The sequence below is a fragment of the Pogonomyrmex barbatus genome, unplaced genomic scaffold (assembly GCF_055798465.1).
Source record: "Pogonomyrmex barbatus isolate J1 unplaced genomic scaffold, ASM5579846v1 scaffold11, whole genome shotgun sequence".
NCBI classification, from domain to species: domain Eukaryota; kingdom Metazoa; phylum Arthropoda; class Insecta; order Hymenoptera; family Formicidae; genus Pogonomyrmex; species Pogonomyrmex barbatus.
Genome location: NW_028297107.1, coordinates 696,662 through 714,298, shown reverse-complemented (window position 1 = coordinate 714,298; position 17,637 = coordinate 696,662). Strand labels below are relative to the sequence as shown.

The window sequence follows — 17,637 nt, the reverse complement described above, 5'->3', positions numbered from 1 at the left end:
AGCACACAATCGGATGACACCCGTTTGACCACGTCCCGATTGACCACTCACAGCGCTTGAACAGTGGAAAAATTCTAGACGTTGGCCCCTGTGGTCGAATATCACCCCACACAATCACTCATATCGGAGATAGCACTCGATTGCCCACATTGCTAATGGGTCAATTTAAAATAAAATTTTTTGATTGGTCGATCCAGTGGAAAATCTCCAGGCATTTGTCGCTATAAGTAGTTATGTCCAATTGCAACGTGGTCAAACAGGACGCTCCCCATATCGATTGGTGCTTAGAAATTTTTCAGTCATCACCAATTAGAAAATTTCATATTCAATTGATCAATCAGCGATGTGCTGTTGAATCCTTCATAATTGTGGGGAATAGAAATTCGATTCACTCTACATATCTAGTATTTATACAATCGAAGCTCCAGATAAATTCGCCGAGGTCGTGTTTTTGGTTATTAGTTCATTTCCATTTCTTTCGTGAGTGGTTTGTCGTCGCAAGGCTACTTATATAAACAAAATGCTAGATCGGATTTCATATGTAATTCGTTAGTGCCGTACATGATTCGTAAGTGGTAAAGTCTATATCTTGCCGCAAATTGTGATTAAAAATAAAAAAAGGCGTTATTGCATATTAATTTGTGATTAATTTACAGAACTATCGTACGCACGGTGAGAAACATTTTTACACGGACATTTACATTACGAAGATCGAATTAATCGGTAAATTTTAACGTGAGAAAGATGGGAGATTCCGATGAGGAAAATGAGAAAGATCTAGCGTCTGGTCTCAACATCACCGGCTTCCTCTTCGGCAACATCGATGACAATGGTCAGTTGGAGGACGATATCTTAGATGCCGATGCCAAGCAACATCTAGCTTCGCTAGGTCGCCTCGGTTTGAGCTCGTTCATTAATGAAATGATGTCCAACGATGGTAACACAGAGGAAATAGAGAACAGCAAAGCAGACGATAAAGAGGATCAGAGTGGAATTATGAATGACACAGATGTAGATTACTTAGCGAAATCACCTACTGCTCTAGACTTCTCGGATATAAATGAATTGGCGGACGATATAAATGATGAAATTTGTTAGTATTTTTATTGTGATTTACATAGTTATTTATATAAATAAGTATTGGTTAACTCTTTTACTACCAAGGATGAGCTATCTCGGTTCTACGATGTCGTAGATATGCCACGGACGAGATCTCTCGTTCTTGGTAGTGAAAGGATTAATTAATGATTATTAATAGATATTAAAATATGTATCATTTTTTTTATTTATAAATATAATTATGATAAATATATGGAATTATAAGGTAATATAGTAATTCATTTTCAGCCAAGAATAATGTACTTGACAAAAAAGTAGACAAAGAGAATGCAGATTATGATGCTGACGATGAGGAAGTTGTCAATAAGTCTGACACACAGCTGATGCCACCGCCGCCAATACCAGAGGAGAAAGAAACATTGACGGCGGAAGATGTGGAAGCAGCACGTCAACGTAAATTAGAAACACCCCTTGCTTCAATGCTGCCATCCAAGTATGCTAATATTGACGTCACTGAACTGTTTCCGGACTTCCGTGCCAACAAAGTGCTTAGGTTCTCACGGCTGTTCGGTCCAGGTAAACCAAGCAGTCTTCCACAGATATGGAGAGGTGTTAGAAAGCGACGTAAGAAGAAAAAACATCATGATGTTAGAGATTCCGATTCTGGCTCTGATCAAGATGACAAAAAATCTAAATTTAAGGTAATTTCTTTTTGTGATAGATCTTTTTTTGATTCAAATTACCAATTGTAATTTTTATTGGTTTTGAAGATTGTATAAATATGTCGTTTATTTTAGGGATGGATCATGCATTATGGCCCTGAACCAAGCGCGGAGGCGTGTCGTTCGGATGATGAGAATAAACTGCTGCGACCAATAGAAGACAAAGAACAGACTGGTAAGACTGGCGAGAATGGGGAAAACGGTGACATGGGACCCAAAGTGGCTGATTGGAGATTCGGACCTGCGCAGCTATGGTACGACATGCTGGAAGTTCCAGAAACTGGAGATGGATTCAACTATGGTTTTAAAATAGTTGAAAAAGTGCGTAATTATTGTGTATACTGGATAAAATTGAATCATTACCTTTAAATATTCACATTTTCTTGCGCAATTAGGCGGAAGAACAAGAAAACGAAAAAGAGATTAAAGACGAAGAATCTGCGGATGACGCATTCTTAATGGTGTCTCAGTTGCATTGGGAGGATGACGTTGTCTGGAACGGAGACGATATAAAGCATAAAGTATAATTTTATTATAAAGTAGTCAGTATTGTTGCTGCGTTCTTGCGAGAAGTGACATTTGTTTCTTTTCTTACAGGTAACACAGAAACTGAACAGTAAAAATAATGCTGCCGGCTGGGTACCATCAAGCGGCAACAGAACTGCTCAAGCCTTCAGTCAGCCCGGGAAGGGTGCCCCGGTTACTGTAGCACCTAATGTCAGACTAGCCACATCGCAAATTACAACGCCATTGCACATGCAATCTCAAAAGAATAAGATGAACATGGGCAAGGGAAACCAGCAACAACAACGGGAGGAGGACGACACTTGGTATTCGATATTTCCGGTAGAGAACGAGGAACTTGTTTACGGCTTATGGGAAGAGGAAGTAATCTGGGATCCCGAGAACATGAAAAAGATCCCAAAACCGAAAATACTTACATTGGATCCGAATGATGAAAACATAGTCCTGGGCATACCGGATGACATCGATCCCGCTCTTCTCCATAAGGACAACGGTCCGCAGCCTAAGGTAAAAATTCCGCATCCGCACGTCAAAAAGAGCAAGTTACTATTGGGTAAAGCAGGTGTCATTAACGTTCTCGAGGAAGACACTCCGCCACCACCGCCGAAATCACCCGATCGGGATCCGTTTAACATATCAAACGACACATATTATATGCCTAAGTCCTCGGAAACCACGTTGAGACTGAAAGTCGGTGGCGGCAATTTAATACAGCACAGCACTCCGGTCGTGGAGTTACGCGTGCCTTTTGTACAAACACATATGGGTCCAATGCGCTTGAGAAACTTTCATAGACCACCGTTGCGAAGATTTAGTCATGGTCCATTGTCTCATCCGGGACCACACAGTGTCTTGCCTCTGCTGAAGCACATCAAGAAGAAGGCGAAACAACGAGAACAAGAAAGAATTGCTTCTGGTGGAGGTGATGTGTTTTTCATGAGAACACCTGAGGACTTGACCGGACGAGACGGCGAGTTGGTACTAGTTGAATTCTCAGAGGAGCATCCACCACTTATGAATCAAGTTGGTATGTGTTCCAAAGTAAAGAACTATTATAAGAGAAGGGCAGGCAAGGATCAAGGACCTCAAACATATAGATACGGAGAGACGGCGTATGCTCACACAAGTCCTTTCCTGGGAATTCTCACTCCTGGCCAAAGCATTCAGGCGATCGAGAACAATATGTACAGAGCGCCCATTTATGAGCATAAAATTCCCGAGACTGATTTCTTGGTCATAAGAACAAGGTATCGTAATATCTAATCATGTTTACAGCTTTCACTTTTAACTTTATTGCTCGCGCGATTTTACATATAATTTTGTATATTTTTTTCTATTTTCACACTATTTTATAATCTTTACAGGCAACAATATTATATTAGAGAAATGGACGCTTTGTTTGTCGCCGGACAGGAATGTCCGCTTTACGAAGTTCCTGGACCTAATTCAAAGAGAGCCAATAACTTCGTACGTGATTTTCTACAAGTTTTTATATACAGGCTGTTTTGGAAATCGCGCGATACACCTCGTCGCATTAAAATGGACGATATAAAAAAGGCTTTTCCATCCCATAGTGAAAGCAGCATTAGAAAGAGATTGAAATTATGTGCGGATTTTAAGAGAACTGGTGCGTACCCGTTATCAAGTTCTTCTAGAAAACTTAAACTCTCTTTTGGGAGAAAACAAAGTAAGAATTTTATAAAGAGAAATGTCATTAGCTGGATTCCGTAAAGCGCGTATACGCACATTTATCTATAGTTCATGTCACATATACTATAATAAAATGCGCGCATATGCGCTTTATGGAATTCAGCCATTGTCGTTATATTTTTAAGTTAATCTATAAAATCTATGTGAACTCATATAAGTCACTCATATAAGAATTTTTTTATATCAAATAGGTATGGATTCTAATTGGTGGGTGATAAAGCCCGACTTTAGATTGCCGACGGAAGAGGAGATTCGTGCCATGGTATCACCGGAACAATGTTGCGCTTATTTCAGCATGATCGCAGCAGAACAGCGTCTGAAGGACGCTGGCTATGGTGAGAAATTTCTGTTTACTCCTCAGGACGATGATGACGAAGATATGCAACTGAAGATGGACGACGAGGTGAAAGTGGCACCATGGAATACAACACGAGCTTATATTCAAGCCATGAAAGGAAAGTGCCTGTTGCAATTGGCTGGTCCAGCTGATCCAACTGGCTGTGGTGAAGGTTTCTCCTATGTCAGAGTACCGAATAAACCGACTATTAGCAAGGTTCGCTCTGATAGAAATTAATAAAGAATATTGTAATTTAAATTAAGATAAAACATAAAATTTTGTTTTGGATAGGAGGAGCAAGAAGCTCAACCGAAAAGGACTGTGACCGGTACAGATGCGGACTTAAGGAGATTGTCTTTGAACAATGCTAAAGCGTTATTGCGAAAGTTTGGCGTACCCGAGGAAGAAATTAAAAAATTATCACGTTGGGAAGTAATTGACGTGGTACGAACCCTATCGACGGAGAAAGCGAAAGCCGGCGAAGAAGGCATGACGAAATTTTCCCGTGGCAATCGTTTTTCTATCGCCGAACATCAAGAACGTTACAAGGAGGAGTGCCAACGTATTTTCGACTTGCAAAATCGTGTGCTATCGTCAAACGAAGTACTGAGTACAGACGAGGGAGAGAGCTCGGAGGAGGACAGTTCGGACATTGAGGAGATGGGTAAGAACATCGAAAATATGTTGTCGAACAAAAAGACTAGTACGCAATTGTCGCTGGAGCGGGAAGAGCAACAGCGGCATGAGCTGCGAAAAATGTTAATGGGCGAGGCGCAGGAGCAGGAGAGCAAAAAAGGCAAGGAAAACAAGAAAAAGGACGAGGAGGAGGACAATTCGGTTAACAATTTCAACGCGCAGCAGGGTCGTGTATTAAAGATCTACCGCACGTTCCGAAATCCGGAGGGTAAAGAGTATACGCGAGTCGAGTTGGTGAGAAAGCCCGCCGTGATCGACACGTACATCAAGATTCGTAATTCAAAGGACGAGACATTTATTAAACAGTTTGCCACGTTGGACGAAGCGCAGAAGGAAGAGATGAAGCGGGAGAAACGTAGAATTCAGGAGCAACTGCGACGGATTAAGCGAAATCAGGAGAGAGAACGTATGCTGGGCGGGCCGCCGATAGTGAATGGCAGCAGCATCAACAGTTCGAATAACAACATATTTGATCGTAGTAATACTAATACTCCGATCACCACTTCCTCAACTAGTATCCTTCCATTCTGTAATTTCCAATCCTCTTCTTCTTCCGCCCCCGCGCCTAAGCATCCTAAACCAGAGGTATCACCTCCCAAACGTAAAAAACCTAAACTCAAACCAGATCTCAAACTTAAATGCGGCGCTTGTGGCAACGTTGGCCACATGCGCACCAACAAGGCTTGTCCGCTCTACCAGAACAGCATCGCCACCGCACCGGTTAATGTTGCGATGACCGAGGAGCAGGAGGAGGAGATCGAGAAACAATTGAACACCGATGATCAGGATTTAGTAAATGTCGATGGTACCAAGGTGAAGCTGTCCTCAAAACTGATCAAAGTGAGTCAGTTTTATAAATTTATGTCAAGCTTTTTTTTATTTATATTTCATTATCATACGGAATCCGAGAAAACCTACAGAATTACTACGATGTATTCTGGCTTTTATTTCAGCATGCCGAAGAAATGAAGAGGCGTACGCTGCTGCTCAAAGTGCCGAAGGAAGCAGTGAATTCGAAGAAACGTAGAAAACCACCCACGGATGACTATTGTGATTATTTGAAACGCCACCAAAGACCGGTTAACAGGCGTAGGACCGACCCGGTTGTCGTGATGTCGACGATGTTAGAGAGCATTCTGAACGAGATGAGAGATCTACCGGATGTGCAACCGTTCTTATTCCCGGTCAATGCTAAAGTAAATGTTATTTTAACTTATAAGATAGAATTGAGAAAACCGTACATTATGAATCGAATGAAAATTATGTTATAAATTATTATTTTATTAGATCGTACCCGATTATCACAAGATTATACAGCGACCGATGGATCTGCAAACTATACGCGAAAACTTGAGACTGAAAAAATATCAAAGCAGAGAGGAGTTCCTGGCGGATGTTAATCAGATTGTAGAAAACTCGACGCTCTATAACGGAGCAAAGAGTTCCTTGACAGTGGCCGCTAAGAGAATGCTAGATACGTGTGTCGAGAGGCTCGGCGAAAAAGAAGATCGCCTAATGAGGCTGGAGAAGGCGATCAATCCTCTTTTGGATGATAATGATCAGGTCGCTCTCACCTTTATCTTAGATAATGTTGTTAACAATAAACTGAAATCCATGACCGAAGTTTGGGCATTTATGAAGCCTGTCAATAAAAAAATGGTGAAAGATTATTATAATATTGTTAAAAGGCCGATGGATCTGGAAACGATATCTAAAAAAGTATCTGGTAAGGAACTTTAATGTTACAAGATTTTTAAATGCTTTTAATAATTTTTTTGAAAACAATTCGATTTTTAAAACTTTTCCAGCGCATAAATATCATAATCGTAATGAGTTTCTTAGAGACATCGAACAGATCTTGGAGAACAGTATACTTTATAATGGCAAAGATTCTTCACTCACAAATAAAGCAGAGTTGCTGGTTAAAGTGTGTAAAGAAACATTAGACGAAGTACGTGTATGCAAATATTTTCATGTTCATAAGATATAGAAATCATTAAGACTTCAGGAATCATTAGAACAAAATAACAATAATGAATCTATTTTGTTTAGTACGACGAACATCTAACGCAATTGGAGAACAATATACTGCTCGTACAGAAACGAGCGATGGAGCAAGCAGATATAGACTCTTCATGGCTTTGCCCGGATGAGGAAAATTATACTATCGCGGAACCTGAATTCAGAGGGGTAATGATTATTTTTATCTTTACGTTTAGTATATACATTTGTTTATAATTCACATTTTATTATTTTTTTTGTTCAATTTTAACTTTTTCAATTAATGTTCAATTAATGCTTAATGTTCTTGATTTCCCATATGTTTCACTGAAATTTGAAATTTATCTTCAGAGTCAGACCAGTTCACCGGAGAATCCATTTGGCAAATCAAATATGGACGATTTCGATTTTGTCGATGTAGAAGGAGATATGGAAACAGACATTGATAGGAGTTCGAAAAAGAAAGATGTGCTTGAAGAAGGTAAATCTATGTGATACGAATTCACTTTGTATTCATCGGATCTTTCGCCTAACAATCTTTTTTTCTGCCACAGATCTTCAGTTCTCCAGTGAGGATGAATTCGATGAAGTACCGTTCGGTACAGACGAACATTCCGAGCAAAACGAAGCGGAGGCTCTGGAGTTAGGCGAAGTCAGAGAAGAAGGCGTCGTATTAGCGGATGATGACAGCCAACAAGCTGCCGAGGCAATGGTCCAGTTGGGCAACGTTGGCTTTTATATGGGCGAACAACAATTGCTTCATCAAGGTAAGCGAATTTTTTTATCTCTTTGTAATCTAACCCTTTGAACAAGTTAGAAATTTTATATAAATATAAAATGGTTCAAGAAAATCTATTAATATTTTTAATCATGGCAAGCGAAGTTTGGGAAAATATGACAAAATTCCAAGATAAAACAACTTTTCGTTGGATTGTTTTAAATCATACTTGATTCCTCGATTGATAATGCAATTGTACTTTTTCGCTCTGTGTGAATCCCGTAAACTTCGATTTTCTGCTCGCAGATGAGAGCATGGATGTCGATCCAAATTATGATCCATCGGATTTCCTATTGGCCGGTTTACCGGCCAAAGATGATAAAGGCGAGAATAAGATTCAAGATGATCTGGCTGTTTCTGAGAGCGACGATGACGCTGAGAATGCCGCAGCCAAGCAGGAAGCACAGCAAAATCAACAGCAACAACAACTACCACCACCAGATGAGGATGTCGGCGGCGACTTGTGGTTTTAAACGCGAAAGTTTTGTTACTTTGTTAAAGTAACGTGAGAGAAATGTATATTTAATATATTTAAGAATAGGTTATATACAATTAAGAATTGACAAATTGTTAAGTCCATGTTGTAAGAGTAATTTAGGACTATTATGTGCATATATGTATAGGTCTTGTAAATATAGAATAAAATGTTTTTTTTTCTATCTCTTAGAGCGCGTTAATTAAAGCGTGCTAAATATGCTACTACATTATACTTATGTAAATAGGTTTATTTTAAGCAATACATTGTTATTACTTGTGTTATATAGATCTTTATAATCTTGCTATCTTAGAAGTAATACATCTGTGAAAAGAAAAAGGGGAAAAATATGACAAACTCACTTTTTAGTTATAGCGTTCGTTTTTGTCTACAAAATTAACTAGTGATTATGAATAATATAACGTGAACTTTTCAACGCAATGAAAACTGCAATTTTATGTTTTTATTTATTTTATTTTATAATCCGAAAAATTGAAAGTTGAAGATTTTAACAAATCTAAAATATTTAGGTTTGATCATCTTATGTGTATATTTTTCGAAATTTCATTCTTTTCTACATATTTTATTCACATTACTACTCTCATATTTTTATTGTTTAAACATTCAAATTTCATTTTTTTAGATCCTCTGGCTTCTATCACATTTTCTTTAAAGCTATAGCCTTTTTTTTATAAATTCTACAAATTCTACAAATGATGACCGACGCAGAGTTCACGCGAAAAATGGACGATATCTTCGAGAGCTTTTCGACCCCAGTACAGTTGCAGTCCCAAATTCAGCAAGATAAAACTTTGGATAAAATAACAAAGATCGTTAAAGATGCGTCGAAAAAACAACTGCAATCCCGGCACCCACATATGCTTGTCACAAGCATATTAAGGATTCTGTTATATTATGAGAAAATGCTGCACATGAATGGACTGTGTAATTGGAAGCGTCGACGAAAGTTCAGGAACGCACGGAACTGTTATCACGCTCTATTAAAGATCTATTTGCCGGAAAAAGTGCGGGAGATTGTGGAGACACTCGTGGAGGCCATCTACCACGATCAGCTCTGGAAGTTCGAGACTTTCTGCTTTGATGTGATGCGCGATCTGCTCGACATCAGCCCGGACAGTGCCGGACTGATTGTTCACGCAGTTTGGAATAAGTTGACGTTGCCTAAGATCGGCATCGAGGATGCTCGCGGCATCATTAGGATATTATATGAGCTTCTAAATGTATACGTATGGCCAGCAACACTAGACACCGTGCTGATAGTGGAAAAGATGCTGAGTCTCTTCCATGCCAGTATAATTGCACGACTGACGATGATATCCGAATCACCCTCCGTCACCGATCTCTCTGTGACGCCATCGCCGTCGCCACCGTCATCGTCACCGCTTGCGAGCCTCAAGAACGGCCTGGAGATTTGTCTGAGGAATATTATGAAACATCTGTCAAACAATCAGCTGCTGGTGGTTGTGTATCATATGTGCTCGTGGATGGCAGCTGCGGATGCTACTGATGAATTTGTTCTGGAATTCGGTAGCACCCTAGAGTACGCCGCTTGTATGCACCAGGCAGACCTCTATGAGCAGACTCTCACGCCGATGATTTTTCCACTGCTGATGCGAATGATAGGCTCATCCAATCGACTGATCAGCCTACTGGGTAACCGAGTGCTGCAATACCTAATAGATCGCAAGGACAATCGAGCGATCTTTGATACACCCAAGATCTTTTTCGAGCACACGCGTCTTGCTATGCGCATACCGCAATGCCGTAGAGAGGATCGACTGTTTTTCAAGCTGCACCGTGAGGTGCTGCACGATAGTTTGCTAAGGAGTCTAGTGGATCATGCAGACTCACGGATGAATCTCGAAACAACATACTGTACACTTTGTCTGATCGCCATTGAAGTACCATGTGGCTTCACGGCTGCTGCTCTAGTCTGCCTCGTTATGAATCTACAGGAGATTGCCTTACAGTGGCAGAACAACAGCATAGAGGTAACTTGTCACATACATGCCACTGTCATCTCTGTTATGTCCCTCATATGCTGGATACACAAGGCAAAAGTATTCTACAGTTATGTAAACAGAATCGTGATGGAAAGAGCGCAATGGGCACCACATCTGAATCCTCCCATCCAGTCTCAATACAACTTCGCAGTGCACCATGTTCTCTGGAACAAGCCAGAGTTGTTCTTTGCCGACTGGGAGGCTCGGTACGGCCTCTGGAAATGCTTCCGCCTCGCCCCTGACAGTCATGACGTTAATATGACCAGAGTTACAATTGAATAGAACAACCCATAAGATGAATCTGTAATTCACGAGATCGTCTCTTCCTGAGAACTTTACTGTATTCCGCCTGAAAGAAAAAAAAATGGAAAATAGAATCGTGGAAAAATAGAGACACAACAAATCCAGTCTGAATCTGAAGGCTTAAGGAATGGGAATGCTCATAATTCGATGCTCGAGTAGAGATATTCTTGCGCAATAATAGACAGTAATCCTTTGTTATTTATATCTTGTTTTGCTAAAAGGCACATCGATGTAGCGAGTCTGTTGATTTCTATTACGACTCATAGCATAAATATAATTTATACACACATATATATATATACACACGCACACACGCACCCACACAATTACATTATATTAACAAATTATATATACATGTATGTATATATAATATGACATATAAATGTCATATTGCGCTCGCAGCACTCGACCGCACTGTTGACGCTCGCGACGCCATTGCGCGAGATTGCGCGCGTCGCCATCACGGGGCGCGACGGAGATCGCATGATTTATGGCGCACCGCTTTTGTAATTCGCGTGTCGAAGCTGATCGACGTGACTCAGACGTCCGCGCGTCTAGACTGTGCCGTTGACGGATCGCGCTGTGTCTTGTTGCACTTAATAGCCTTCACGGAGTCTCCTCGAAGAGGACGAGAAGAGAACGGTTACTGAAGCGACCGACCGTTTCCCGAGTTTCTCGTTAAGGGTGCTGCTTTGTTTTCACGACAGACGAACGAAAGGAACAGCACGTCGAGAGTGGCGTCGAGAACTCTTGAGTTTCTTCCTCGACGTCTTGGAGAGATTTTAATTAAATTATAGTTTCCTCTGTTTTTACAAGCACGGAATCGTGAATAAAGGTAAATAGTACGCAAATTTATTTCTATCGATTTAGATTGACAATAATCTCGGTTTAATTCACTTATTATCTTTTTCCAATTCGTAGAATTAAAGGAAAGATAAAGAGTAAGTTAAACCTGAGATTAAAATTAATCTACATTGGTAACAACGGACATCAGTCGTGCACTAATTTAATCTTGATATTCGATATATCTCTCTTTTTTTTTTAGCCTTTTTTCTATTCCATTTCTATGTATGTAAATTATTTTTAATCTCGCTTTACCTTCTTTCCTCGTTTTGATTTTAAAAATTAGAAAAAAGGTAAGAGAAGGAAGTTAAATCAGAGTTAAAGTTAACTTTGGTAGAAATGAATAAAAAAGAGAAAAAAAATAAAGAAGGGATTAAATTAAGATTAAAAGCAATTTATATTGTTAAAAATGGATGTAAGTCTGTTCTTTGCAGCTATATTATGTTATACTTTTTGCACTTATAATAGGAAAGTACATAATTAGATTAGATAGATGGAAGAAAAAGAAAAGATGAAAAATACATAGGTTCAGTTATAAGAAACAAACGTATTGAATTATATTTTATATTCGCAAAAGATAATGTTATCATGTTATATTCTTAAATGGTATAAATGCTATAGTTTAGTATGCATATTGCTTGTTCATTAGCAGTGATAAGAATCGACAAAAATCGCTATAAATCGATCTAATACAGCATTTGAAATTCTTAAACTAGATTTAACTTAGATTAGTTAAATTATAAATAATTTAGAATAGCTTAGCTATAATAATGTCAGTCTTGCATTGAATATATAAGATGTCTTTCATATAGGAACAATGTCTGATGAACAATTCTCCTTGGTGTGGAACAGTTTCCCGAGTAACCTTTCTTCAGGCTTATATACTTTACTAACGGATGAACACTTAGTGGATGTTACATTGGCCGCCGAGGGCCAAATCTTGCGAGCCCACAAGTTAATATTGTCAGTATGCAGCACGTATTTCCGAGAACTTTTCAAGGTAATAATCTGACAATGAGAGTGACAATTGCAAATGCTTTTGTCATCTTATCAAAATCCCTATTAATTTTCTTTTTGTGAACATAGGGAAACTCCTGCAAACATCCTATTGTTATACTGAAAGATGTCAATTATCGAGATTTGTCTGCGATGCTGCATTTTATGTATCAAGGCGAAGTCAATATTAAGCAGGAAGATATTGCCAGTTTTCTAAAAGTTGCAGAAGCTCTACAGATAAAAGGACTGACTACGGAATCAGATAAGGTTCGTTATATATCAAAATATGTCAAAATTATTAAATATTAACAAAAAAGATTCTCGATATTATAAAAATGTGCAGAATGTAATAAAAATTATTCTTTTCAAAGCAGTCTGTATAAATTCTTTATAAAAAAAAATAAATTTAGAGCGTGCGCTAAACTGATTGCTACATTGCAGAAATTCAAGGAAACCCTTAGAAGAAATGACGAGGACTTTGAAGATCGTGGTTTCTATGAAGTAGATAAAGACAAATGCGATCCTGTCGGTACGGACGAAAGCGTTTCCACTTTCGGCAGGTTAACGCACATCGTGAAAGAGCAATCGACAACGAGGCAGAGCACTTCGACGGAAAGTACTTCAACAGAAAGGCCACTTATGGTACAAACATCAAATGCAACTGACGTTTGTCATTGGCAAGGTTATACAGAAGGTGATTATGGCCCGGAAATACAGACGACGTTCAGCGGCGAGAGATGCGGAAGTGCGGATGGGTCAAGCGGTGTGGAAGAGCAGCCGTTGGATTGCACGTCTGACATGAGTCAGTTGCAACCGGTCAAGCATGAACCGTTGGATTATACAATGGACACGGACGCGGATTCGGGATACAGATACACAGCGGAAAAGGTCTATGCCAGCAACGAGAATGCGCCGAAACAAGGTAGTGATCCTCCCCTCTGCTCAATCGGCCTCTCGTGTACTTTAAAGGCGACGCTAACGGTAGATTGAATGACGTCGTCGAAACGTCATCCGGAGCTGAAACGCCCTTCGGCAAAGAGAAAAGTTTGCTGTACCAGCAGCTGTACCGGCGATCCAAAGGTTTGACACACTTCAAGTGTTGCCACGGATAGATGTGTACTCTTTGTTATTGAGACTCATTATCACGTTTGACTGCGACGCAAATTCTTGAGCACTTTTACGTATTTCTTAATTAACCCCCGGTATCTTCAACGTGAACATCTTGAATCTCATTACCATTTTTTCTTCTACTAGCAACATTGTTCACGAATTTCTAACGCGTTACGATTTAGCGAGGAATATTTATCACATTGAAACGTGTAGTAAATCGATTCCTCATCCTGTCACGCCGGGGGTTAAAATCAATTTTAATCTTTGTGATCAGCGCAATATCACGTTTGCATGTTCACGCGAATGGGTGTTTCAAATCCGAGCAAGCGATATTCCTCGAGATGTTATACTTGGCATAAATTCATCTCAGGCACCTCATCTCATCAGTCATGAATGTCTAGAGAAGGTAATATTATCTTACAGATTTCGTGCCAGACACGCAGTTAATTTCCTACAATCAGAAATCACAAACTCAGCCGTTCGGTACGTTTTATATCTCTGCCGCATTTTGCTTGTCGTTCATGTCTTCCAACTCGGTTGAGCAACGCGTTTGAAGAGAGAATCAATTCGCAAAATATTTTCTTCAGTAAAAGAATAATATATCAGCTAATTTCATCTACGTGAATTGGTTCTTTTGATTGACTTTCAATTTGCTCTTTTTTTAAAATCATCAAACTATATTTTCACGATAATTTGTATAATTACTAATTATTTGTATAATTTGTATAGAATTTGATAATTCATCTTGAATGTTATTAATGAATTAATTATATAACAAAATAATTTTCTTACTGAAAGAGCACAAATTGTATCATATCATCATCTTTTACAATCAGTGTTTCTTATCAATTTCTAAATATACATCTTATATTTTTAACTGTATAATTTTTTCGATATCTCAGAAATCGCATTTCCATTCTGCACTGCTTATAAATATATTAGACTAATACAAAAAGTTTGCCATTTTTCTCTCTATTGAGCTCCATATTAAATAAAAATAGAAAATTAGAAAATTCTTTGAAAAGAACATTAAATCTCTAAACAAAAAAAGATATACTTAAAAAAGATCTATGAATTTTGCTGAAATTGCATTTCTAATTTTGACAGAAATACAAACCTTTTGTACTAATCTGTACTAATCTGTACTTTTTACGTTTTCTCATAAATTTATACATATTATCTAACAGGTTTCTTACTGTCTTAATCCCTCGATAATTTCATCAAAATTCATCAATTGAATGCATTTTTAATATTCTCTCTTTGTCGACAGGTTTGAACGATGCAGCGACTTATCAAAGTGATTTCAGCTACGAAACGACGAATTCCAGTAATAAGGGTCGACGTACCGTCAAAGGTATTCCCAGTAGTAGTCTGCCGTTGGAGACGACGTTACGTGTGGTCTCACAACTGGGCCCAACGTTGCGCATGGAGCAAGGCAAGATAATACGTATGTATGCGTGTCCTTGGTGCCTGCGGCAGTTCACGCGCAAGGAGAACCTCAAACTTCACGTTCGTTATATTCATGGTCCACTTGAAAGTCTCACGTGTAAACTTTGTGGTAATAAATATAAGAACAGTAATAGTCTGCGTGTACACTCCTACCTCTATCATAACGCCAAACGGGAAAAGAGTGGCAAATCGCTGGCAGCGAGTGGCGATGATGGCGATGGTGACGGCGGCGGTGGCGGTGTGTGAAAAGATCGATTCTCTTGAAGAAATTCTCTCTTCTTTGACTAAGCGAGCCCTGTAAAAGAGGGCTACTAGAATTGAGGAGTGTTAACGGGGAAAGGAATGAAGAACGACGAGTCGCGACTGAAATTTGTTATATTTATACATGCGCATTATATTTATATCAGTGCTATCCAAGGTTTTACTTAGATATGACGGATGGTCTGTATTGATCATTCATTTAAACTTATTGCCTTTTATACTTCTTACTTCGTAACTGTTTTCGTAATATCGATGATCTATCTCAGAAAACGAAATCAGTTTGAAATCGTTACATATATGTTTTGACGTATATATATATATATATATGTGTATATTTAGACACATAAAGTTTACTTTCATATGTATTCATGAATTTTTAATCATTATTATAAAATATATAAGAATGATAATATATTTTATAATAATTATAATACATTTTTAAACAGCATTGATATACGTCAAAAATTTCTAACAATTTTAAACTAACCTCATATCCGAGATATTATCACCACACGAAAAGATAGCTACGAAGTAAGAAATGAGAATAAAAACATAAATATCGACATGTCAATATCTAAGCAAAACTACAAATCCTGGACAGCATTAATTTATACGATGCTATGACTCGCACAAGCGTATATAAATATGTAATAAGAACCTATTTATAGACACGTAATAAGTACCTATTTCCATACAATGCTACAAGAATTATGCGAGAAATTTATAGAAATAAAGCGCCTTATTGTACACACTTTTTGCACTTGATCTATCCTTCTCCCCGTCATTGCACCGAGATTTTTTATCATGTGCCATCATGTGCGAATATTTTGTACAAACATACAAATGGTTGCGTTGTAAACGAAAATGCAATAAGAAGTAGATATTTGAAAAAAATTTTAAAGTCTAATTGTCTGACTCCCAATAATCTTTGTCTTTTAATACTTTATTCTTGTTTCTTTTTTTAAAACAATTTTTTAGAAAAAAGCTATTGTATAGCTTTTAAGCTATTGTAATAGCTATCTTAGAACATAAATGAATCACTCAATAATTTCAAAAAACTGCACTATATTTTGCTACAGCATGTTTTACACAATTTGAAATTGGTCAAATCATAAACGATAGTATCGAAATATATGCAACTTAAATGTGTTTGGTCTTAAATTTGGTACGTGAAAGAAACAGTAAAAAAAATGTCAATAGATGGATCTGCTAATCAAGTTGAAAACGACCAAAAACGTAAAATTATTTTAAAATTCTTGGCTACGATTGGTCAACTTACTTATTGCAAGTTTTTCTATGCACTAGTCTCGCATGTGCATTTTATGCATTTTATCTCGAGCAGTCTAATCTGTTGGATCTTAATTTTCAATTCTTCAAGATTTTTTAAACATCTTTTAAACATCACGATTCTTTAAATCGTTGAATAGCCAACTGTTAATTTTTGTTGTTTTTACATATTTTTATTTATGGTTTGTTTTGTATTATTTACTTATTTTCTGTTATATGTATATAATTGTTAATTTCCATTTCTCACATTCCATCAGAGAAACTTCATAACTTGTTGCGGTAAAGAGATTTATTGAAGAAGAAAAAAATGAATAAAGTGATGCTTTACATTCTGCTACACCGCAAACGAAAAAACTATGAAGGTATTTCCGCCATTTTATTTAACTTTATATTTGTATTTCTTCTTTTAATATATTTTATTTTAGAAGTGGAAAGGCTAAAAAGAAAATATCTGCTTGCGGAAATTATGCGTGTAAAAGAAGAAATCTACCACATAGAACAAGAGATTAACGAATTGCGGTATGAGAAATCTAAGTTGATTCGAAAATTTCAACAATTGGGAAGATAATGTAGATAAAGAAATGAAGATACAAAATATAATATAGAGAAAATAGGTTCGCTAATTAAAATATCATCGCGAAATATCTAATAAATATTTCCAGTCACAAAATTACAATATGTCTTTAACCTTTCATTGAGTCTTCCAATTACATTGGAAGATTCAACCAGATAGAAAAAGAGAGAAAATATGCAGAAGTATCATATAAAGTACTGAAATTTTCACACAAATCATTTTATCCCATTAGAATTGAACCATCGCGCGGACTAATATATACACTAATATATACACATATATACCAAATATAAATTAAAACTATTTTTTTATTAAAATTTTATATATTTGTGGAACCTCATGTCTTTCATGCATTGATATATATTTCAATTTCCTCATAAATTATTGAAAATAGCTTTTAAAAAAATCTACTATTTTCATTCAATCATATAGTTTATTAAAAATGTTAAGCTAAGATGATAAAATATTTTTAGAAAGTAAAAGTAAA

General features: G+C 37.6%; 3 protein-coding genes across 6 annotated transcripts; all 3 read left to right on the top strand.

Moving 5' to 3' along the window:
- Positions 1–352: 352 nt before the first annotated feature.
- Taf1 (TATA-box binding protein associated factor 1) lies at positions 353–8,671 on the top strand. Of its 3 annotated transcripts, XM_089070991.1 has the most exons (17): positions 353–568; positions 657–1,093; positions 1,348–1,760; positions 1,857–2,102; positions 2,177–2,302; positions 2,379–3,553; positions 3,671–3,933; positions 4,208–4,569; positions 4,645–5,563; positions 5,675–5,889; positions 6,003–6,245; positions 6,337–6,775; positions 6,858–7,000; positions 7,102–7,239; positions 7,402–7,531; positions 7,605–7,817; positions 8,075–8,671. In XM_089070991.1, the coding sequence occupies exons 2-17, from the start codon at positions 745–747 to the stop codon at positions 8,299–8,301; spliced, it is 5,601 nt and encodes a 1,866-aa protein (XP_088927117.1). In that variant the 5' UTR covers positions 353–568; positions 657–744; the 3' UTR covers positions 8,302–8,671. The 3 variants fall into 3 exon arrangements, with proteins under 3 accessions (XP_088927117.1, XP_088927116.1, XP_011636443.2); XM_089070990.1 differs by having other exon boundaries at positions 353–575; positions 4,645–5,889; XM_011638141.3 differs by having other exon boundaries at positions 354–568; positions 4,645–5,889.
- Positions 8,672–9,016: 345 nt separating this feature from the next.
- LOC105426778 (uncharacterized) lies at positions 9,017–10,902 on the top strand. The gene has a single exon (XM_011638171.2). The coding sequence runs from the start codon at positions 9,017–9,019 to the stop codon at positions 10,607–10,609; it is 1,593 nt and encodes a 530-aa protein (XP_011636473.2). The 3' UTR covers positions 10,610–10,902.
- A 192-nt stretch (positions 10,903–11,094) lies between these two features.
- On the top strand, positions 11,095–16,040 carry LOC105426766 (uncharacterized). Of its 2 annotated transcripts, XM_011638152.3 has the most exons (6): positions 11,095–11,465; positions 12,286–12,473; positions 12,560–12,736; positions 12,911–13,391; positions 14,003–14,062; positions 14,850–16,040. In XM_011638152.3, exons 2-6 carry the CDS (start codon positions 12,291–12,293, stop codon positions 15,272–15,274), a joined length of 1,326 nt encoding a protein of 441 aa, XP_011636454.2. In that variant the 5' UTR covers positions 11,095–11,465; positions 12,286–12,290; the 3' UTR covers positions 15,275–16,040. The 2 variants fall into 2 exon arrangements, with proteins under 2 accessions (XP_011636454.2, XP_011636463.2); XM_011638161.3 differs by lacking the exon at positions 14,003–14,062 and having other exon boundaries at positions 11,097–11,465.
- Positions 16,041–17,637: the final 1,597 nt, after the last annotated feature.

What these genes read in the sequence shown, in the direction of transcription:
- Taf1 (XM_089070990.1), top strand. Translation starts at nt 745, where the DNA reads ATGGGAGATTCCGATGAGGAAAATGAGAAAGATCTAGCGTCTGGTCTC. An exon ending in GATATCTAAAAAAGTATCTG is followed by an intron (nt 6,776 to 6,857) that starts GTAAGGAACTTT and finishes AAACTTTTCCAG; the next exon opens with CGCATAAATATCATAATCGT. An exon ending in CGGAACCTGAATTCAGAGGG is followed by an intron (nt 7,240 to 7,401) that starts GTAATGATTATT and finishes ATTTATCTTCAG; the next exon opens with AGTCAGACCAGTTCACCGGA.
- LOC105426766 (XM_011638152.3), top strand. Translation starts at nt 12,291, where the DNA reads ATGTCTGATGAACAATTCTCCTTGGTGTGGAACAGTTTCCCGAGTAAC. An exon ending in CGAGAATGCGCCGAAACAAG is followed by an intron (nt 13,392 to 14,002) that starts GTAGTGATCCTC and finishes ATTATCTTACAG; the next exon opens with ATTTCGTGCCAGACACGCAG. An exon ending in ATCACAAACTCAGCCGTTCG is followed by an intron (nt 14,063 to 14,849) that starts GTACGTTTTATA and finishes CTTTGTCGACAG; the next exon opens with GTTTGAACGATGCAGCGACT.
- LOC105426778 (XM_011638171.2), top strand. Translation starts at nt 9,017, where the DNA reads ATGATGACCGACGCAGAGTTCACGCGAAAAATGGACGATATCTTCGAG.